At 38.0% G+C, this 23,945-nt stretch overlaps 2 protein-coding genes across 10 annotated transcripts in view; both read right to left on the reverse strand.

Moving 5' to 3' along the window:
- Positions 1-23,945, reverse strand: part of LOC149545781 (protein PLASTID TRANSCRIPTIONALLY ACTIVE 12, chloroplastic-like) — a 139,828-nt gene that overhangs the window by 56,823 nt on the left and 59,060 nt on the right. For all 9 annotated transcript variants that reach the window (XM_089790830.1, XM_089790827.1, XM_089790831.1 and 6 more), the window contains one exon: positions 17,739-17,998. In XM_089790830.1, the coding sequence (XP_089646956.1) occupies positions 17,739-17,998 (260 nt within the window). The remainder of the gene's footprint in view (positions 1-17,738; positions 17,999-23,945) is intronic.
- On the reverse strand, positions 125-1,264 carry LOC149545782 (uncharacterized). The gene is made up of 2 exons (XM_089790832.1): positions 992-1,264; positions 125-885 (listed from the first exon to the last, which is right to left on the reverse strand). The coding sequence occupies exons 1-2, from the start codon at positions 1,110-1,112 to the stop codon at positions 365-367; spliced, it is 642 nt and encodes a 213-aa protein (XP_089646958.1). The 5' UTR covers positions 1,113-1,264; the 3' UTR covers positions 125-364.

Below are 23,945 nucleotides of genomic sequence, written 5' to 3' on the forward strand. Positions count from 1 at the left end.
TTTTTTACAGAATTCAATGTTTTTTTGCATCCAATGACTTAATTACTAACAATACATAAGAAACAATCATGTTTAGATATATATCAATGCAAAAAGAGTTATTAATCGGTAAATTACTAACAAGTAAGTAGTGACAAGTTGTAAATTACTAACAACTAACAAGTTCACAACACATGAGAAGTATTCTCATAAATAAAGTGTCAAATGTAAAGAGTTCAAATAAGCACATCAACATGACTACAAATAAGAACAAATGTCAAATACAGGACTACATCTTCCTCTTCCCAATCACTTTACTAGCGAGTGCGGGAGAGGGTAAAGCTCTAGAACTAGAACCCCACAGGGTTTGTGCCCGTGTCTGTGTCTATGCCAATGCAGGAGATGGTGTAGCTATGGAACTAGAGGTCAGTAGCTCCACATTCGCTGCGCGCAAGATGTCAAGGTCCTCTGCAATAAGCTCAATGTCATCATCCTCATCATCGCCCTCCTCGATGTCATCCAAATCGATGTAATATCCAGTTCCACCCCCTTCCTCCTCCGCAACCTCCTCCGCGGCCTCCCTCTCCAAATTGGAGATGTCCTCCTGTGTAAATAAGGGAGCCTGCTCCTGTGCCGTCCAATCATAATAAGGATCTATCTCATCCAAATCGATTGGCCTAGAAGGATCTTGTTGTGCCTTTTTCATGCGCAATTTAAGATTATATTGCACATAGACCATGTCATTCATCCTCTTTTGGGACAACCTGTTTCTCTTTTTTGTGTGGATGGCCTCAAACAAACTCCAGTTGCGCTCACAATGTGATGCATTGCAAGGCTGTGATAGGATTCTGAGAGCAAATTTTGTAAGATTTGGAGTGCTTGCACCCCAAGTGGTCCACCAAGCCACTGCATCACAAAAATTGTACAAGTTAGAAAATACTAATAGACAACAAAAAGTGAAACATAAATGTTAATTTAGCATTTGAGATTCAGAAGTTTGCAAATGTATTACCTGGGGTTTGTGTAAGCCTTGCTCTCTTGCAGAGAGAAGTGGAGAACAACTTGCCCCCTGCTGAAGTGAAGATCTCCTGCTCAGCGATGATTTTATCTCTTCTTTCCTCGCTGGTTACCATCTTTTCGACGTACTCACTTAGGCCTCTGATGACCTCTCCATCAAGTTCTGCATATGTACCATCAGCCCTAAAACCAAAAACCAAAAACAAATAAGTCTTGCAATTTTAGTACACACCCAACACCCTACAAAAGCAAAATGAACTCAACTCTTCGTTAACTTAAATTTGAGTATGAATGAGCTTACGGTATACCTAAAACGTGGGTTGAGGAAATATCCTGCTGCATGAATGGGTTGGTGGAGCTGATTATTCCACCTTCTATCAATGATCTGCCAAATGGGTTCATATTTGATGCTTTCCCCCTTGCAGTAATTTTTGACAGATTCTTTGGCCTTGTCCATGGCCTCATATAGTGCACCCATTAGCGTTTGGTCTCCATCAACCAAACGCAGAACTCTGACTAAAGGCTCAGACACTTGCAATATAAATTTGAAATTAGTTGACAAGTTACAAAATTATTATTTACTTGAGTTACAAACTTAGTGATGCAGGGGCATCCAGAGGTATAAGGGCAATCTTGTGTCACCCAAAAAGATGTACTTAGACTTAGTTTCTGTTTCATGTGTTTTCATTTCTAGATACCCATTTGGGTCAAATAAAGGTTCCAACTCTCACCGTTCCACTATCAGTGTTCTAGGTTAGAGTATTTGAGCGCCGTAGGATACGTGAAAATGCCTAAAAAATAGGAGTATGTAACTAAGCTGTCATTTTGGTGAACTAGAAGGTGTAAGTGGATCAGATGATTGTAATTGTAATTTAGAGCATTCCAAAAAAAGAATCAGGTCAAAAGTCACCACGGTTTGAAAGTTATTGCAGTTTTTCGCTTTCTCAAGACCTCCTAAGAATGCTTCAAAGTCAGATTCCGGGCATTAAATGACCTCGTACAAGGCCGAAAAATGGAGGACGAGCGAAGCTGGTCTATATGGCTATAGAGCGCTTCGAGAGCTTTCCGGAAATGTAAACGGTTTGTCAATCGGAGCTACGGTTCAAAAGTTATGCCTCCCGGAAGTTCGGTTACCATTTCGGAATTCTTCTAATTTTGCGCCAACTTCTAACGCAGATTCTAGAACCTTCTATTTGGTCGGTGGATGCCAACTAGCACTTTCTAGAACGTATTTCTAATCCTTAACCCTTTGGGGTCTACTTAAGGACATTTTTGGCATTGTAAAAGGCAGTTCGGGGTGGAGTTTGAGAGAAGGTACTGGGAGAAGAATTTATCTCCAGATTTGTACTATTGTAAGCCCATAGGGCATGTGTAGAAGTCCATTTTCTCTGTATTGCATGTAATAGCATATTTACATAGTAAATAAAATTTCCCCTTTCTTGTTGTCTCCATTTTGTGCTGGGTTGTGTGCCTATCAAGTGGTGTCAGAGCAAGTTTTCCTAAGTGTGTAGACAGAGCGCCGACTGTGAGGCAGTTTGCACCAGGACTATGTGGTTGTGGGTTTGAAGATGCCTCCACGAAGAAAGCGTGGTGGAAGGGCCAGAGCTATTAATCCTGAAGAGGTTAGAGCCCTCCAAAGGCAAGTCCAAGCATTGCAGGAGGAGCTCCGTAGGGCAAATGTTGCTACAGGTGACGAAAGTGAGGACGACAATGAAGAAGAATTTGGACCAGAAGGGGAAGTTGATGGGGAAGTTCTGAATCAGGAAGAGGAAAGGCTTTTTAGGGCCATTGCTAAATTTGGGAAAAGACCTACAATTTGATGTGGGCGTATTTTCAGGAAATCTGAAACCAGATGAGTTGATCGACTGGATCAATGAATTGGAAGAGTACTTTGAATATGAGGATATCAGGGATCCGGATAGGGTTAAGTTTGCAAAGGCCATGCCAAGATTTGGTGACAAGAGGTTCAATTGGAAAGAAACAGAAGAGGAAAGGATGGGATCGCATGGTGGACAAATTGAAGAAGCAGTTCATTCCTGTTGACTATGAGCTTGATCTGTTTAAGAAGATGCATGGGTTAAAGCAAGCCAGAAGATCAGTCCAGGAATATTCGGAGGAGTTTTACCGACTTCTGATTAGAGCCGGGCATGAAGAAGCAAATAAGGAGAAGGTTGCTCGTTATATCAGTGGGTTGCGACATAGCATCCAGGAGGAATTAAGTCTGGTAAGAATGACCAGCGCTGAAGAAGCATACCAGTTTGCACTACGAGTTGAGGAGAAACTAAATAAAAGGTTTGAAAGAAGACAAAGAGGGCGCGATCAAGGAGGAAGGGGCAGTGTTAGGTCATCTGGAGGTCGAAATGAGACCCAAAAGAAAAATGAAGATGTGGGTACTAGCAAGAACTAGAGGAACGAGGGTTTCAACTGCTCCCATGATCAAGACTTTGGAAATCAAAGAGGAAGAGGTAGAGGACGTGGACAAGGAAGAGGAGGCTTCCGTGGTACCTGATTCCATTGCAATGAAGAAGGTCATCGAGCCTTTGAATGCCCTCAACGTCAAGGAAGGACAAATAGGAGAGCTGAAGGCCAAGCTAAGGTTGCTCATGTGGATGAGGATGCACAATCATCACATTCAGAGGATGCAGAAAGAGGAGAGACTTTAGTAAATGAAAGGGTCCTACTAAGTGGTGAGATTGAACCAGGACAAAGGAGGAATTTATTCCGTACCAGGTGCAAGTGTGAGGATAAATGATGTGATGTGATCATTGATGGTGGTAGCACTGATAACTTGGTATCAGAGGAGATGGTCTCTAAGCTGAAGCTCAAGAGGGAGAAACACTATGGGCCCTATCGGATCGCTTGGGTGAAAGATGATCATAAGGTCCTGGTAAGTGAACAATGTTTAGTGAAGTTCAAAATTGGGACTTACCATGATGAAGTTCTCTGTGATATTATTCCAATGGATGTTTGCCATCTATTGTTGGGTAGACCGTGGTAGTTTGATAGGCATGCAGTACATGATGGTCATGCAAACACATACTCTCTAACAAAGGATGGAGTTTGCCACAAACTGAAGCCCATGAAGAAGGAAGGCGAAAAGGTATGTAGCAGTGCTAGGATTTGTCTTGTTGATGGAAGGAAGTTTTTAGATGGCATGAAACATCAGTGTATGTGTTATGCTTTGATTCCTAGAAAAGATAAGGAAGGTAGTAGTGAAATACCATTTGAAGTTTCAGATTTATTAGGTGAGTTTGGAGATGTCATCTCTGATAATGTTCCAGAAGGATTGCCACCAGTAAGGCAAATCAGTCATCAGATAGATTTAATCCCAGGAGCTAGAGTGCCTAACAAGGCTGCTCACAGGATGACTCCTACTGAAACTGAGGAGCTAAACAGACAAGTTCAGGAGCTATTGAGGAAGGGTTTGATTTGGGAGAGACTGAGTCCATGTGCAGTACCTGCAGTACTGGCACCAAAGAAGGATGGAGAGTGGAGAATGTGTACAGACTCTCGAGCTATAAACAAGATAACCATCAAGTATCGATTTCCTTTGCCAAGGATGGATGATATTATGGACTGTTTGAGTGGAGCTCAGTACTTCACAAAGATAGATCTCAAGAGTGGCTATCACCAGATACGGATATGAGAAGGAAATGAGTGGAAAACTGTCTTCAAGACCAAGGAGGGTCTTTATGAGTGGTTAGTCATGCCCTTTGGATTGACGAATGCCCCAAGCACCTTCATGCGGCTTATGAATGAGGTACTTAAGAAGTTCTTGGAAAAATTTGTTATTGTCTATTTGGATGATATTTTAATTTTCAGCAAGACTTTGGACGAACATTTATTGCATATTCGTAGTGTCCTTGAAAGGTTAAGGGAATAGAAACTGTTAATTAATCTGAAGAAGTGTATCTTTGCAAAAAGGGAGTTAGTCTACTTGGGGTTTGTTATATCACCTGAAGGTCTTAAAATGGATCCAGAGAAGGTAGAAGCCATCTTGGAATGGCCTACTCCAAGGTCTACTACTGAGGTAAGATCATTTCAAGCTCTAGTTAGTTTTTACAAAAAGTTCATTAAGAATTTCACTGGCATATGTGCACCCCTGACTGACACAATAAGAGGGGGTAGAAAAGAGTTCAAATGGATTGCAGCAGCTGTGAGAAGTTTTGAATTGCTAAAGAAGAAGGTGACAGAACAACCTGTGTTGGCACTTCCAGATTTTAGAAAGGTATTCCAGGTGGATTGTGATGCTAGTGGCAGTGCTATTGGAGTTGTATTGAGCCAAGAAGGTAAGTCTATTGCATATTTTAGTGAAAAATTGAATGATGCGAAGAAGAAGTATTCTGTTTATGATCAAGAGTTCTATGCAATAGTTCAGGCCTTAAAGAAATGGAGACATTATTTATTGCCAAAAGAATTTGTTTTATATACTGATCACCAAGCATTACAGTATCTAAATAGCCAAGGTAAACTGAATCAGAGACATATGAAGTGGGTAGAGTTCTTGCAGAGCTATACATTTGTGTTGAAGCATAGAAGTGGAAAATCTAACAGGGTTGCAGATGCCTTAAGCAGGAGGCAGTTGTTGCTTACAGTAATGCAGGTTGAAGTAGTTGGGTTTGACGAACTCAAGAATTTGTACCCTGAGGATCCTGATTTTGCTAAAGCATGGAAAGTTTGTAAAGAGCCTATTGCTGTAGACAGAACCAAGTGGCTAGACTATTTGATTCAGGATGGTATGTTGTTCAAGGGTAGTCAATTATGATTCCAAGGAGTTCCATGAGGAAAATCTGATTAAAGAGAAGCACAGTAGAGGGATGGCAAGACATTTTGGTCGAGACAAGATCATTGCCATTCTTAGAGAACATTATTTTTGGCCAGAGATATCACAGGATGTGAAGAAGTTTGTACAAAATTGTCAGGTTTGTCAAGTGGCCAAGGGATTTAGTCACAATACTGGACTATATCAGCCATTGTCTGTTCCATCAAAGCCATGGGAGGACATAAGTATGGATTTTGTTCTTGGATTGCCGAGGACACAAAGGGGTAATGACTCAGTATTTGTGGTGGTTGATAGGTTCTCCAAAATGGCACATTTCATTCCTTGCCACAAAACTCATGATGTTGTCCATATTGCACACTTGTTTTTCAGAGAGGTAGTGAGACTACATGGTCTCCCACGGAGTATAGTTTCTGACTGAGATACTAAATTTGTGGGGTATTTCTGGAGGACATTATGGAAGAAGTTGAGAACAGACTTGAAATTCAGTTCCACACATCACCTGCAGACTGATGGTCAAACAGAAGTGGTAAACAGAAGTCTGGGAAATTTGTTGAGATGTTTAGTTGGGGATAAGCCCAGGGGATGGGATTTGATTCTACCACAAGTGGAATTTTCTTGCAATAACTCTGTAAATAGGAGTACCAGAAAATCACCATTCCAAATTGTATATGGAAATAGCCCAAGGACTGCACCAGAATTGAGGAAGATGGAGCAAGGGGAAAGGACAAGTGCTGAAGCAGAAGAATTTGCTGAACATATCAAGCGTCTACATGAGGAGGTCCAGGCACACATTATCAAGATGAATCAAGAGTATAAAGCTAGGGCTGATCAAAGGAGAAGACATAAGGAGTTCCAAGAAGGGGATCTTGTCATGGTACACTTAAGAAAAGAAAGATTTCCAGTAGGTACTTACAACAAGCTAAAGATGAAGAAATTTGGGCCCTGCAAAATTCTGAAGAAACGTGACTCAAGAAATGCATATGAGGTGGAGTTACCAGATGGAATTCACATTTCTCCTATCTTCAACATTGCAGACTTAACAGAGTATCATGATGGTGCTGCAAATGAGGAGCTGATGTTAGAGCCATGTCCGATTCCTGCTTCTAAGAAGGAGGAGATAGAAGACATTCTAGATCATCATGTGGGCAGGAGTACCAAAAATAGGCAGTATGAAGAGTATTTGGTTAAGTGGAAAAGCCGACCGATCGAGGACTCGACTTGGATATCAGCAGCTGAGGTTTCCCATTTGGGATTTCCTCTACCATCCATAAAGTGACAGGGTCACTTTTCAATCTACCCTGGGTGTCTGATGCAGGAGCATCCAGAGGTATAAGGGCAATCCTGTGTCACCCAAAAAGATGTACTTAGACTTAGTTTATGTTTCATGTGTTTTCATTTCTGGATACCCATTTGGGTCAAATAAAGGTTCCAACTCTCACCGTTCCACTATCAGTGTTCTAGGTTAGAGTATTTGAGAGAAGGTACTGGGAGAAGAATTTATCTCCAGATTTGTACTATTGTAAGCCCATAGGGCATGTGTAGAAGTCCATTTTCTCTGTATTGCATGTAATAGCATATTTACATAGTAAATAAAATTTCCCCTTTCTTGTTGTTTCCATTCTGTGCTGGGTTGTGTGCCCATCACTTAGTATGTTATAAAGTTGTAAAGTGTAAACTAAAACTTGTAGTTTTCTAGTTACCTTTACTATTTCATCAGCCTTATCTTCAAAATATTTATCAAACACAATCCGCACAACATTCTCTCCTTCACTCTTCTTTGAAAATGTGGAAGCAAGCCATTTTTTGGAAACAAACATTTGCTTCAAAGAAGCCAAATTATCGAGAATGCTTTGCAATGTCAAAAAAATCATTGCAAACCTTGTGATGGCAGGCCTGACAATTTCTTTGCCATCAGTGTGCTCTCTCATCAGGCTAAGGAGCCACGGGTGATTGTATATGTATCTTGTCACCTGCCTTGCATCCTCCACAATTGGAGTGACCCACTCAAGTTTGCCCATGTCCTCCAAAAGAAGGTCAAGGACATGTGCTGCACACAGGGTCCAAGAGAGAGTGGGGTGCCTCTGTTGTAGAAGTTTTCCTGCCAATTGTAAAAGCAAATACTAATCAGTTTCCAACTTTTCAAAAATATCAAACTATTAAAAATTCTTGTTGTGAAATTCACAATGCACATGCAACATAAAATTACGGTTTACCTGCTGATACATATGCAGCAGCATTGTCTGTGATGATTTGCACCACATTTTCAATGCCAATCTCTAAGACCATGTTCTCCAACATCAATGCCAATGTCTGAGCATTTTTTACCTTGTTGGAGGCATCGATTGATTTCAGGAACACCACATTATCATTACAGCAGGCCAAAAAATTAATTATGGTCCTGCTCTTCCCATCCGTCCACCCGTCAAAAAGAATGGTGCAACCAAATTTTGTCCATTCTTGTTTCTGTTCCTCAACAAATGCTTTGGCCCTCTCAACAGCATTTCCAATAAGCCTACAAAAACAAAATTTAGTTATGTCTTAGATTCTTAGTAATTTAAAATTGATTTAGACTTTAGTAATCAACATTCTAATTTCTAGATAAATTAATTAAAATTTAGAACTAAGTAAAAAGTTAAAAATTAAAAGGAAATCGAGTGTAATAAAATTATTCGCTTACTTGCCACCCAACACAAAACGAGAAGGGGACTTGTACCCCTTTTCTGCAACTGTCAACCCTGTGGCCAAAGCCTCCCAATAGAGACTGTCAACAACACTAATAGGAAGGTTGTTGAAAACCCAGAAATCTGCTAGTGCATTGTCCAACTGGTCATGGACCTCCTTATTCCATCTAGTGGCCTCTAATGAAGGTTGTGCACCAGGTGTGTGCCTCGGCACAAAATAGCTCCCTATCCCAGAAGCACTTGCTGATCCTGATGGTGCGGAAGTGCTAGGAGGTGTAGGAGTGGGAGTGGGAGCGGAACTCATGAAAGAAAAACACCCTGTTTGCGGACACGAGGCCCACGATAAGAGCCGGCCATGCTCTCAATGGCTGCCTCCTCATCCTGAACATCAATGAAACTGCCCCGGGTCTCTGCTATGGCTGCCCTGACATGCAATTTATTCTGCTCTCGTTGCAATTTTTTTTGCTCGCCAGCTGCGAGCAAGGCATTTGCAAACCTTTTTATTTCTTTTGTTGTACTCTCACAAGGATTCGTATCATGTTTTGAGATCCCTGCGATGTGATATTTGAACCGGTAAATGCCCCCGGATATTACTTTTTCACATCGAATGCAAATCACTTTGGTTGGTTCATCGGGTGCTTCATAGGCATATTTCCATGCTTGATCTCTCGCATTCTTTGGCCTAGTGCCAATGTAGCCTGAGGGGCATGGAGTCAATGGCCATTTGTCTGCCATTTAAAACTGCTGCGGGCTACCTACACATACAAATTTTTAAAAAAAAAACTATAAATAAATTATAACAAGATCAAAGTTAACAGTTAAACAAAGAATTCAAGCAACATTCCAATAACAGCGCCAATAAATTGAAATCCAAATAACATTGAAACGAACTAGCTACTAGGGTTTCAAATTTTCCAAAATAGTGCAAATTTCTAGCATAAATTCGATCTAGAATGGAAAAAAATGCAAATGAATGCATTTAATCTTGCTTACATTCATCAAATGCATTCCTAACTAGTTAGGAATGTATTTTTATCCATTTACATGCAAGAAAAAAAATACAATCTCTTGCAAAAATAAAAAACAAAGATTCAAATCACTTACCTAGTAACGAGGAAATCGAATCAAAAGGCCTCCAAATGCACTCGATTCAGCCTATTTCTTGCCAAGAACTCCTCTATCCTCTCCTCTCCAAAACGCCCTAAGCAATGTAAAAATAGAATGAAAAAAATGTGTTTTTTCGTCACTTTATGTGACTGCCGGGCGCGGGCTATTTTTTTGCAACAAATCGCGATTTTTAGGCAAATAATCTGCAATTTTTGGGAAAAAATCTGCAAAAAAAAATCGCGATTTTTGGGGCGACTAAATTGCCGGCCCCAAAAAATCGCGATTTTATATTGCGATTTTATCTATGGTTTAAGCCATGTCTTCATCTATTGTCCCATACAATGCTTCAAGTTTAGCCCAAACCTCTATTGGATTGGTAAGCTTCCTAATGTGAAACTTGAGATATTTTTCAACAAGGTTCCTAGGGCCATTTCTTGTTTGGATTCCCAATTTTCTTTCCAAGCTTCATCAACATCAACAAGAGGCTTCTTTGCTGCACCAGTTACATAACGCTATAAACCTTTTTCTACCAATGGTTCCTTAATGTTTTCTTTCCAAGTAGCATAATTATGTGGAGTTAACATTGAAAAAGAACCCATAATACAAGAGCACAAGATCAAGGAGACACAATACACAGTACACACCCCCCCTTTTCACTCAATCAAAAAATCCCCTCCCCAAATGAATGATTTTGGCACTTTATATATAGTGCGTTTACAATAGGCCACTTGTCAAAATGGACAAAGTGGACTTTCTGATTTTGCTGATTACAACCTCTGTATACAGTACAAATCTAGACCTTTATAATGTAGCTCAAAAATTCAACAATTGTGAAGCAGTGCAATGCAAAACAGGACCTATTCTTGAAAGTGGTATTTTTGTCCACAGAAGCCTACAATCTGACTACAGATATGAGAAGTAGATGAAAAAATATGCACTTTAAAAAAAAATAAAACCTAAAAAGGAGTCCAGTTGAGCCCGTACAATGCATTTGAAGTTGCAAAATGTAGGATTAGGCAGATATAGTCGCCAAAGAATGCTTATTCTGACAAATCCGTGCACCAAAACCAGAAAAGAACTACACCATTGAAAAGTTTAGAAATTTCTACCCAAAATCAAAAAAAATTGCACTTGATTTGGAGTCTGCATGTCCAAGTTATGGCCTTTCAAATTCGGGCTGCCAAATGAAAACTGCATCTGAAGAGGGGTCTGGAGAGGAAAACACTATGTTAAATTTGACAGTCAAACGCTCGTCGCAGCAATTCAAATTTGCCCTAGAATGACGGTCAGACAGTTGTCAAATTTAGGCTTAGGAACTGGATGACGTTAGCAATTCTCAGCCTTGTGATGACATCAACATGATGTCATGATAACCACCTTGTACAAACGGTACTGAAAAATGCACGTGCCCGCTAACTTGTCGTACGGACCTGACTTGGCGGGTGATGCAGTGTTGACTGTTCCGGCTGACGTGGGTATGAATTGTACTAAGTTGGCATATGAGTCGTTGCTTATGTGTACAGTGTACGGTGCTTAGCTAGCAATACAGCTAGACTGCAGACGTGGCGCGGGTGTTGACGTGTGCTGGCTGATTGTGTCTTCACGTGGCAAAATAGGACTAGGACGCGTGGCCTCTGACTGTGCGGGTGACATGGAATCTGGAGCAAGTTAAATGATGTCACATGTCACTATTGGTGTTGCCACGTGTCTTGTCAACAGTGCCAGAGTTTGTTTGGCGATGGAGAGATTTTATCGGCCAGTGGGTCCAACTTTTTTATCCCACATCCATGGGAATGGGGAAGGCGGATTAAATTAAAAACAAAGCATCATGAATGTAAAACAAAAAGGGGCCACCGGAGAGTGCCTGGCAGTCGGTGCTTGCTGGAAGTTGAGTTTGCCAGGATAAAAGCAGGTTCGGTCTGATTCATCGCTGCTGATGCCGGATTATTTGGTGCAGCCCGGATTTCGAATCAGCTTGCCCAAAAAATATGAGACGACCGCTGAACTACCAAAAAAATTAAATTTTGTGCAAGGTCGGGGTGTGATTGCCCGGTTCTGCAAACAAATTTCTCTTCAAGCTTGCCCGAGCAAGAAATTCAAAAAAAAAAATTCTGAAAAATATAGAAAAATAGCAGAATTAACATATTTGAAAATGAATTAAACAGATCAATAAAAGACCATACCCAACTTACAAATTAAGCATTCAGGTTTCGATTTGCAAAAAAAAATTGCCTTACGATCGACTTTAGCCTAGGGTAGGCGTATTTATAGTCAATCTTCTTCAAATCGTTGCTCTAGATGCAATGGAGAGGTCCGCTTCGACTCTAGACACTCCCAATTGCTACAAATGCTCCGGATCTGAATCGGGTCCCTTCGAGAGATGAAGCAACAAGGTCTCCAATGGCTTTGTGACGAGAATCTCCCTCAACTCTGATACCATGTAAGAATTTGCCTTAGGGCAAAATTCACCCAAGACCAAGGAACTCAAACACAAGCACAAAATAGACCAAAGTATGATCAAAATAACTGTATAGTATTCAATTCAATGTACAAGTACACTAGAAGTGCCTGTATATAAAGGCCTCTGAGATGCATCTAGAATGCCTAGGAATCAGCTACATGATAAGTCATACAACTAGGCACATGTCCGCCAAATATGGGTTATCCTCCATTAAGCACGGAAGTAAGTGCAATGATGAGAGGATAAGCCTACAATGGTGTAATACACAAATCAGTGTTGTAGACAACATGTGCTAAATTAGGAGTGCAAATAACTATGTTGTCTACATGACAACTTAGTGAATGATGCAAACTCCAATTTTGTAGACACCATGTGCTGAATTAGAGTTGCGCACTTCTGTGTTGTCAACATGAAAACTCATAAAGGTACACAAACTCCCAAGTGTTTCACAAAATAAATAATAAAATAATGCACTAACCTAAGTAAACTTAAGTGTAAATAGTAAATATCTATTTACACCAACAATGGGTTTATAATTTTATCCTCAAAGATTATCTAGTGAGTTTATAAATTTTTCCCTAAAAAATTAAAAAAATTATAAGTTGGGCTTTATGTTTTCTCTAAAAAATGAAGCTGTGTTCTCTAATCCGTATCTCGGATTCTATAGTCTGATTTCATCGTTTTTTCACCTCAAAAGTCAAGTCTAGTTTTTTCAATTTTTCTCCTATAAAATTGTGGCTCTTTGCAATCTAGTTTTGGGCATCATGCTCATCTGTAAAGTCTAGAGGGTTTGTCGGTTTTTCCTCAAAATCGTTATACTTGCCCTCAATGTTTGTCTCTATCTCCAAGGAAGAACGGCTTCGTTATCCAACTTCAAGTTGGATGTTTTTGTGATTTTTTTAGTCAAATGTTGATTCTAGGAGATTTAGTGGAAGGCTTTTGTATCTTTTTGCAACGCTTTCTGAAGATGGGGGCACCCGTCTATTCTTTTATGGCCAAATTTTGGCATCTTCATCATTTACATTTTGCAGATCCCTGGAACATTTCAGCAGCCAAAAGACAATAGGTAGACAATGACCATCAAGGGAGGGTATTAAAATATTGTGATGTTCCTTTAATGATCATCTTAGTGAGTTTTTAGTTTTTAAAGTAGTTTCTATTTTCATCTTTCGTTCACGATGGTTTCTTCTAGAAAACCATCTTTGTAAATCTATACAAGGACTTCTCATCTCCTTTATTTAATACCTAGGTTGCACGGGTACCTCCCCCGCCCGCCCCCCCTCCGGACCACAAACTGGTTCGAACCGGTTCCAAGTTCGGGTCCAGTTCGAACTTGGGTCCACTAGGGTCCTTTTTTGCAGACCTGGTTCGATCTGGTTCAAACTCGAGCGAACTACGTCCAAAAATTCGAACCGAGGTCAAACCCGCAGCTACGGACATGATTTTGACTGTTTTATTTGCAATTTTGCATAATTATTCAACGTCCATGTAACCTAAAAAGGTGTTATAATTGGTTTTGTGCCCTCTCATTTGCCCTCACATAAGTTTTTGAGCAAGCATCTGGTTGGGCAAGGAGGAGTTTGAAGATTGATTTGTTGGTGTTCTTCAAGTGTTTGTGCATCATTCATACACATTTGCAAACTTGCAATGGCTAGAAAAGGACCAAAAGGTAAGATCTTATTCCATTTGCTATTGTTTTTGTTCTAGTTTTTCTATTTTTTCATTTCTCTTTCAATCTTCATATGTTCTTGAAGCTTTTCCATTATTCCAAAATTTGTCATTTTCTTGCATATAGATTATGAACATGTATCTAATTTCTTGCCATAGGAAAAGGAATGTCATCTATCTCTTCATCAATAGGCAACACTGAACAAAGAATGGAACCCAACTCTGATTCTCCTCTATGGAAGTATGTAGACATTATAAAACCCATTCCAAGAGGTGGTGCATTTCGTTGGCGATGTCGAGGATGTGGTGTAGAAAGAAATAGTTCTTATTATCGTGTGGTAGGTCATTTATGTGGTTATACTAGAAGAGGAGTCAAGAAATGCCCTAGCAAAAATGGTGTCCCTATACCAAATCAAACTATGTTAAAATATATTGAAGAGCATGAGGCAGCAGAGGCAATAGAACTCAATAGCAATAAAAGTAAAAGAGCAAAGGGAATGCAGCCCCCCTCAGATGTTATAATACAAGACCACCCCTTCTTCAGTACTGCAATGGACACTGACACTGAATCTGTCCCCATTGTACACAAAAGAAAGTGGCCACTAGAAACTTCTTTTCAAAATAAGGCCTGGGAAATTGCTGACATTAAGGTGGGAAGATGCTTGTATGCAAATGGGTTGTCTCTTAATGTAGTCCACTCTCCATTTTGGAAGGACATGTTGAGAGGTGCCAATGAAGCTCCAAAAGGGTATTGTGGCCCCGAGTATGAGAAAGTGCACACCACCTTGTTGGATGATGAGGTCCAACGGGTTGAAAATCAATTGAAGCCCATAAGGGACTCATGGGTTGAGACAGGGGTGACAATTGTTTCAGATGGCTGGAAGGATTCTACGAACCGTCCCTTGATCAATGTCCTTGCGATGTCCCCTAAAGGGGCAATGTTTCTAAAAGTGGTGGATTGTGAGGGCAAAGTAAAGATGGGCCATTTATTGCTGATATCCTAATTGAGGCCATTGAACAAGTGGGTGCAAGAAATGTTGTCTAAGTCATAATGACAACGCAAAGAATTGTAGAGCAGCAGGTTTGTTGGTTGAATCACGATATCAACATATCTTTTGAACACCTTGTGCAGTCCATTCACTCAATCTTATGCTACAAAAGATTGGAAACCAAATTGAGTGGATCAAAATAGTGTATGAAGAGGCTGAGGACATACAAATGTTTGTCACAAACCACCACATGACTCAATCTCTTTTTAGGAACCACTCAAAATTGAAGCTATTGAAGATAAATGAACTTGAACTCAAGTCAGTAATTTAATTTTTAATATTTGACAATTTCTGATTTTTCATATTTTACTTGTGCAATGTGTATACTTTTCTAAAATATGTATCTAATAATTCTTGTTTTTTGTTCTAATTTATATCACAGGTTGCTGAGACCCGTTTTGCATCACTTATAATCGTCTTAAGACAACTTGTGCAAGTGAAAGATGCACTTCAAGGTATGGTAATCAGCAACAATTGGGGTGTATGGAAGCAAAAGAACACTGAAATGGCAAACAAAACAAAGGATAGGCTATTGGCTGAGTCATGGTGGGAACGTGTGGAATATCTCCTTAAGATCACCGAGCCCATTATGAGCATGCTTAGGTACACTGACATGGATAGGCCTTGCCTTGGAGAGATCTATGATGACATAGACTCAATGATTGAGAAGATCAGGCAAGTTATAAATGAGGAGCAAGATACGCAAGAGACCTTTTTCAAACAAGTGCAAAAAATTATTGATGAAAGATGGAACAAAATGACCACTCCATTACATTTGCTTGCCTATGCCTTGACCCCAAAATACTATAGCTCACAATATTGTGATCTACCAAAAAGGTTGCCACCATATAGAGATATGCAAGTGTCTGAAAGGTACCAAGCAGCATTTAGAAGAATATTTCCTGATGATTATATAAGAGATGTAATCATGGATGAGTTCATAGAGTTTGTCAATGCTAGAGGTCTAAGTAATGATGCTCTTCGTTATCGGTTCAAGAAGGATGCTCATGCTTGGTGGTACCTCCATGGCCAAAAATTCCAAACATTGCAGCCCCTTGCAATCAAATTTATATCACAAGTTATATTTTTAAAAACTTAGCTCATTTAATCTTCAAAAGAATTTTTTTATAAGATTGAATAAATTCTTTTTTAATTGCTTACCCTATGTTGTCTTTATAGGTTGCTAGTTCTTCTGCATTAGAAAGAAATTGGAGCACCTATTCTTTCATCCACTCGGTGAAGCATAATAGGTTGCAATCAAAAAAAGCAAAGAACCTCGTATTTGTGCATAACAACTTGTAACTTCTTTCGCACAAGAGTCAAGAATACAAAGAAGGGGAGACAAAGAAGTGGGATGTAGATGCAGAGATTGCGGACTTGGATGCTTCCACTGCTGGGTTTACAATTGATGATTTTGATGACTTTGATGCCAATACCATTGTTGATTCTGCTGTTGATCCCATTAGCCTTGGTGCAAGTAATAGCGGAGGCGGAGAAGGAGGAGATGAAGAAGAAGATGAAGATTGAAGAACTTAGAACTAAAAATTTAGAATTTTAATAGATTTTCATTCCATTAGTTACTGTTAAAACTTGAACGTGAAACAATGATACTTGAACTTGATATTTTAAATGTTTTGAATCTTTCAGCTTTGATGTTGAAGTTGATGTTACATTCTAAGTTTAACTCATGCTTCATAACTCATGTTGAAGATTTTATATATATATATATATATATATATATATATATATATATATATATATATATATATATATATATATATATATATATATATATGTTTTTGTACTAACGAACCCAAACCCCTTGTCAAAATTTTGTTAAACCAACGAACTGGTTCTCGAACCTCAAACTTGGAACTGAACCCGAACCGTCAAATTAGTTTAATACAATTACAACAACATTAGTTTACCATAACAGATTTATCTCAAAACTACTATTTAAAGAAAAATTTCTAGAGCAACTAAAAAGGTCAAAAATAAAACATTTTAAAGCATAAAGTTACCCACCAAAACCAACACAAAAGTAAACAAAAATACCCTAAAATAAAGCCCTTAGCCATTTTGTCAAAAAGGGCCTTCAAACTAGAAACTAGCAAAAATAGTGATTATAAATACCCTTTGCTAATTTTACAAAAAATAATGCTTAAATAGCAGTTGCATTCTAAAACATAGCAAATATTTTAAGGGATCTTGAAAGCATAACCAACATCCACAAAAACCCAAGATCAGCAATAAATGCAAAGAAGATGCCTTCGGCTTAAAACCCAATGACACTTGGATTAAATTTCAAGAATAATGAAAATCCTCAATCAAAAATAATGAAAAACTGATCTAATGCACACAAATATGACCATATTGATTTTATAAGGCGTATTACTACTCTTTGTTCAAAATAGGCTAGGATTATTTCCAAGGGGTTCTACCACTCAATGAAAATACCTCCAAAGACAACATTCTTGTCACCTATGCCTTTTAACAAGGAAAAATGAACTTAAATGACACATTTCAGCCAAGCACTTGGAAAAATACAATTGAGGAGCACATGCTCGTCCACTCTGCCACTTAACCCAGCAAAGAGAGCTTGTGTTCTTCTCCACTTCATTTATCAAAAGAGCATTTGTGCTCTACTCAACTTTACCACAACTTAGTCAAATTTCCAAATATCATGCATCCAAACTCTAATTTGTGTCACGAAATACAATAATATGCACTATTTCTTGGCTATGCAATGGTGGTCATTCAAACCTACAAGCATTGCACTATGAAACATGGGAGATAAAGAGTCCATGATGACTCTTCAAAGAATAAATGAAAAAACAACAGACTAGAAAGCAATATGTACAAAAATTTTGAATGCTTACAGAAAAAGAAAAGTACCTTAAAGTACAAGATTCTTTATTCCTTCTAATAATAGTGCTTAATTTTCTTATTCAATTCAAATAATCCTTATCTTGCACCTAAGAAAGAAAAAACACCTGCTTTTTTATGTTCTGGCTTCATCCGTATAACTAAGGGGTCACGAAGAATGCGTACATCTGTGCCCATCATGATGCGATACTCCCTATCTGTTTGATGTTGAAACATTTGAACAAGTTGTGTATGTACATCCTCTCCAGTTTCTTCGTAGTGCTTTTGTACTGCCTCCTTTGAAGTATCCTTTTTCCATGCCTTCACCCACTCTTGATAGTATGCTAGTGGACCTAACTCTTTTTTCCTTTCCTCCTCAAGACTCAACCTGTATGCAACCATCAAAAAATAACTACAATAGTCACTATAAATAGGACAAAGTGTCAAATCACATACCATAGAAAATTATTTCATCCAGTTTATATTGATAGGCCTTTTTTTCAATTATCTATTGATCCTAAATAGTATGCCAAATCAATGTATTCCTGAAAGTGGCAGCTTAAGAAGAGTGACAAGAAGCAATTTCATATAAATTATTAGCATTTATTCACGGAAAAAAAGGATTTTATCACTTGGAAATTGATATAAACCATAATTTTCCCCATTTATAATGTCTTGTTTTAAGGCACTAGTTTTTTTGTAGTGGTTTGCCTATGACTTTGGTCTACATATTGAAGGATGTTTTTAAGGATACCTCTTGACTTAACTTATTAAAAGAGCATTTGTGGTCTACTCCTACAAATTCACCACAACTTAGTCAAATTTTCACATTTCGCACATGCAAGCTCTATAATGTGTCAAATAATACATTGAAATGCACCTCTTCTTGGCTATGCAATAATATTCATTGAAACCTACAAGCATGACATTCAAGAACATGGGAGACAAAGGATGTTCTATGACTCCTCCATTCACCTTTTAGTGCTTATTGCTGTACTATTCAACTCAATGTCTTAGTTTATTTGTGGTGTGCCTTCCAAAGATCATATGGGACACATTGATTCATACTTACTATATATAGTAAATTGCTAGGATATTTTGCTAATAATTACTACAGTTTTATAAACACGCACACCCCATGCAAATGGGAGCCCCCACTTTTTTGCTTGTTAGTTTAGCAGTTTGTCCAAACAATCATGCCCTTTGACAAAGAGGCATGTCCAAATATAATTGCACCTTCTAATTATTGTGGACCTTTAATTAATTTCTTTTTCATATAATCTTATGCACCACTTCAGAGATTATTATTTGTTATCCACCGATAATTACTGCTTCTAAATATTTAGACAAAGAATATATTTGTTACTTCTAAAGCCTGATGGTTTCTCTTCATAGAGTCACACATTCGCTGCTTTGCCTGGGATGTGTGCCGAAGATTTCGACTGCTGACATGTACGGTTTCTGTGTATGATCATAGGCTTTCACCAAATTGCCAGTGATACCCTTCTTCGCTACAACATATTCATGGATCCTTGGTATTTTATTTTTCTTATCACTGCATTATATTTTCAATAGGTGGCATCGTATTAAATTTGCTGCACTGAATCTTATTAATCACTGTGTAATATTTATGATTCAGACTTTATAAAAAATCCCCAATGGGCTGACGATAATAATTCCAATTTGTGAATAGTCACTCCTCGGTCATTTTATCTGCTGCTCTAAGTGCAGTAAATTCCATTTCCATTGTTGGTGTGTACTGGTTGGTACATAGATTATATGTTCAATGTATTTTTCATATGCAGCCCTCACATGGCATAAACCAACATCTCTCTATTTGCTTTTGATGTATCTGGCATATATTATTTGATTTGGTTCTTGAGATATGAATCGAGTATTATCTGTATTCTTTTCTCCATCTTTTGCCAATTTTACAAGACTTCAGACCGCTGAAAACAAACTTACTACATTTTTGTGATGGCCACAATGAGTGCTCTATGAATATATTCAACCTGACACCTTCACATATGATTGACCATATTTTTACATGACTTCTGTGTTCCAAAGTTCCTTATTTCTGTCTAAGCATGCCATTTTTTTCATTCTCTTCAATTCTCTGCTGCTTATTTTTTACTTCACCCGATATTTATCACCGTTGCTGCATATAACTGTGACACTGTAAATAAAAATAATCAATATTTCCAATTCCATTGATAAAACTGGAATGAATATAACATAGATTCTGATGTAGTTAAATAGTTGAGACACTGCTTTATATTTTGCCAGATTTCGTATGCTGGCCAAATATATCTATAGCTAAATGTCAAATCAATGATGTTTGCTCAATTTGTTCCCTGCCAGGACTAACGATTAGTCATTATTTATCATTGCAGTTGTCTTCAAACAAATCAGATATTCAAATCATTGCTTATAATGTACTATTTCATCACTTGTTTCCTTGGTAATATTTGAATTCATTCGTTGCATGAATACTTTATTCAACTCTGATTTATGGATAGGCGTGACCAAGTCCTTTGGACATGTATAGTTTACAAATGCTGCCCAGATATCATTATATTCTGAATACAACAGATTCTGTTCATTCCATTCACTGAAAATCATTTTTATATTTGCTGTCTGTATATGAATGCTACCATTCTTTTATTGTTCATACTTCATGTTTGTTTTATCCATTTACACCTTTAACATTCTTCCACGAATGTTGTGAATCTATAGTTGATGGGTATTTTAGGCTCCATTGTATATTGCTGCATTCAGAGGCACCACAAGTAGTTAACTGTCCTTGTGTAATGTCACTGCTCTTTTATTTGAACCCATCCTGACCTTCATCTTGATAGATATATTCTATGTTATCACAATTACTTTCCACTCTGAAGATCATTGTTAACGAAGATTTTTTTTATCTTTTCATCAATTGACTGTTAGAGTAAATAAATAAATAATTAATTAATTAATTATTAATTATTTATTCTATTTACTTAAGCTTACTTAAGTTAATGCATTTATTTAATATTTAGTATTTAATGCATGTAGTGATGAGTTGTTGACAACACAGGAGTTTGTTCGCTTCTAGCATGTTCCACTTTTTTGTGGATGCTTGGTTGTCAACCTTATCTTCTACCTCCTTCCAACTTGTTCTATAAGCTTCCTTGAGGCCTTTATAAGCGGTCTCTTTCTCATTGTAAATTCATCCATTCACATAGCAATTTCATTTTCCTATTGTGAAATATTTTCTCTTGCATTGTTTGCTTCAAGCTCTTGCTCCTTCGGTTTCTCTTCAACAAGCTATTTGCATGTAGGTGATCTTGGTGACTGCGGAGTTGGATTTCATCAACTCCTACATGGTATCAGAGCCTCCCTGATGCTTCTTGTTCGAAGGATTTTTTTGAAGCAGCAATTCGGAGACACAAACCCTAGTTTGTTTGTGATTTTTTCTTCAATCGGAGGAAGAGAATTTTTTTCAGTATTTGGAGAAAAAGGGGAAAGAGGATTTGACATAATAGATCTAATATTTTTTGGGCTTTTTTCTTTATTTTTTGGAGGTGCGACGATGGCGATTTAGAAAAAATAACTGCAGTGGTGATTTTCAAATAGCGATATCTCCCTCATACAGACTCGTTTTTTCGAGCAATTTTTTTCGTTTTGGGGTAGGATTTCGTGATCTACACATTGGTGCAGGTGGTTTGAGATCTTTGTTCCTGAATTTTTCTGCAACTTGCAATTCTCAATTTTTGCCAATTCAAATGCTTATTACGAGCTCATCTGGACACATAATCAGGTTCTGTTTTTTTGAAAGTGTATATATTTTTGTCTACTTTCCAAATCTGCAATTAGATTATAGGTTCTGTGGATAGAAATATTACTTTCAAAAATAGGCCCTAAATTAGCTATTAGAATCACACTAAGTAAAGAGTGCCCAATTTATACATTGTGGGGGGGGAGCATTTTCTTTCTATAATTTACTTTAGAATAAGACCCTTCTACTTCTATCTTCTTCTTTCTCTCAATGGCGGATCCATCTGTGACCTATCTCACACCACACAACTATCACACCTGGAAGGCACAAATGACACAGATTCTCATGTCAAGGGGCTTTGGTGTCTATTCTCATGGGGGGACTAGTTGTACTTACGGTTTTGAGAGAGTCTCTTGAAACATTTCCGGTGGAAGTTGTCCTTGGGGGGTCTTGTTGAGGCCTTCCTTCCTTCCTTTATTTTTCAACATGTTTGTACTTACCTCTTTTTGGGGGAGGGTTTTTCCCACGTGGTTTTCTCTCTTTCTCCGTTTATAGAGGTTGCATCTTCTTGCATTGTACATGGGTACCTAACATGGCCTTGTTGCCGGGACCCATTCTGCATTTTCATCTTAGTTTTGCGAGCTTAAGGCATTCCCCTAAGTTGCACTTAAGGGGGGGTGTTAGAGTAAATAAATAAATTATTTATTTATTTATTTATTATTATTTATTATATTTACTTAAGCTTACTTAGGTTAATGCATTTATTTAATATTTAGTATTTAATGCATGTAGTGATGAGTTGTTGACAACACGGGAGTTTGTTCCCTTCTAGCATGTTCCACTTTTTTGTGGATGCTTGGCTGTCAACCTTATCTTCTACCTCCTTCCAACTTGTTCTACAAGCTTCCTTGAGGCCTTTATAAACGCTCTCTCTCTCATTGTAAATTCATCCATTCACATAGCAATTTCATTTTCTTATTGTGAAATATTTTCTCTTGCATTGTTTGCTTCAAGCTTTTGCTCCTTCGGTTTCTCTTCAGCAAGCTATTTGCATGTAGGTGATCTTGGCGACTGCGGAGTTGGATTTCATCAACTCCTACATTGACATCAATGACAATAATTCCGTCACTTTGGCAGAAGACTTGGATAAAGTATCAGTTGCCAGATCTTTAGTAATAACATTCAAAGTAGGCATTCCAATAAAGACTTATCAGTCTACACACATGGAACTTCTTCTCAAGAATCATAGTCCTCTGATTGCCACAGTATCATGATCAATAGTGAATCTAATTCAACATGGTCTACTCCATTTGAATCAATATGACCAAGATCCTCAAAAGTCAACTGAAGCATATCCTCTATCTGCTCCCTCTATCACAAAAGATCCTCAAAAGTCAAGGTTAAGGGGCTTTCTAATGAATGGTTCACAAGGCACAACACTTGGTGAAGGTTTTGCAAATGAGGTTTCAAACAGAGTGGGTTTCACCATGGAGGAAACTCTATAGTTAAGCGCACTCAAGCTGGAGTAGTATTGGGATGGGTTGTCATGAACCAAAAATTACATACAAATCAATCTATTTTAATGCATATATAACATAGATAGAGACCTTATCCATGCTGATAAATATATAAGATATATTACTGTTATAATATATAAGATATATTATTGTTATAAATAAAATCATCATCTTCATCATAATATATATATATATATATTTGAAATATAAAATAATACATTACAATGAAAATAGAAACAGATAGATACAAAATAATTATTTAATAATAATGATTAAACAAATTGAAAGACTGTGACTAAGTCATAACCAGATCTTGACGCATGTATTTGAAGGGAGTCAAATTTGAACCAAAGCAGGGCGAAATGGAAGAAAAAAATATTACTTGGCATCGATCAAAGCAGAAGGAAACAAAATGAGATTCAAAGGCATCGATAGGTGGTCATACACAGACCCGTATAATAACCAGTGGAGGTAATGGTTGGACGTGTGCACAAGCAAACAAGGATTGAACCCAGACAAATTGATAACACACAACTCCTGAGCACACAGAATTATCAAAAAATCTAGTTGCTTAGTGGCTAGTGTGAATGATATAGAAAGAAATGAATAAAATTGAAAGGGCGGTTTTTTAACTCACCGAACCCCCACTTTACCTAGTAAAATTATATTCTATTGCTCTCGAAGATGGTTAAGGGAATCATATCAAAAGACATTTCTAATGCAGAGAAATACAAACAAGCAAGGGGATCGATTGTTAGAATCCCAAATCAACTTATGCTTATAAGGAGCATCCACACTACGAGCAAAGCATCGCATAGTTAGAAATACTATCTCCTCTGAAGCAGATGTAACTAGAGCGGAAAGACAAGTAATTCCTAACAAGAGGTAAGAATCACCAGTGTGCATACACTCGTAAATCTCTACCCTAGAGCAAGAACACAATCAGATATGAAGGTGAGAGGTAATTCCTCTCAGTCTCGATAGCTATAAGACAAAGAGAAACGTGTATGACAAGGAGCTCACACATCACAAACTACGAATAGAAGAATAAGGGAATAAGT

Source organism: Cupressus sempervirens, chromosome 7, assembly GCF_028749045.1.
Source record: "Cupressus sempervirens isolate cs-2001-9-10 chromosome 7, ASM2874904v1, whole genome shotgun sequence".
Classification (NCBI taxonomy): Eukaryota; Viridiplantae; Streptophyta; class Pinopsida; order Cupressales; family Cupressaceae; genus Cupressus; species Cupressus sempervirens.

Bases quoted from the DNA above. Each gene is read 5' to 3' on its own strand.
- LOC149545782 (XM_089790832.1), bottom strand. From the start codon at position 1,112: ATGGTAACCAGCGAGGAAAGAAGAGATAAAATCATCGCTGAGCAGGAG. The intron at 886-991 runs GTAATACATTTG...TTTGTGATGCAG, and splicing joins AAGGCTTACACAAACCCCAG to TGGCTTGGTGGACCACTTGG.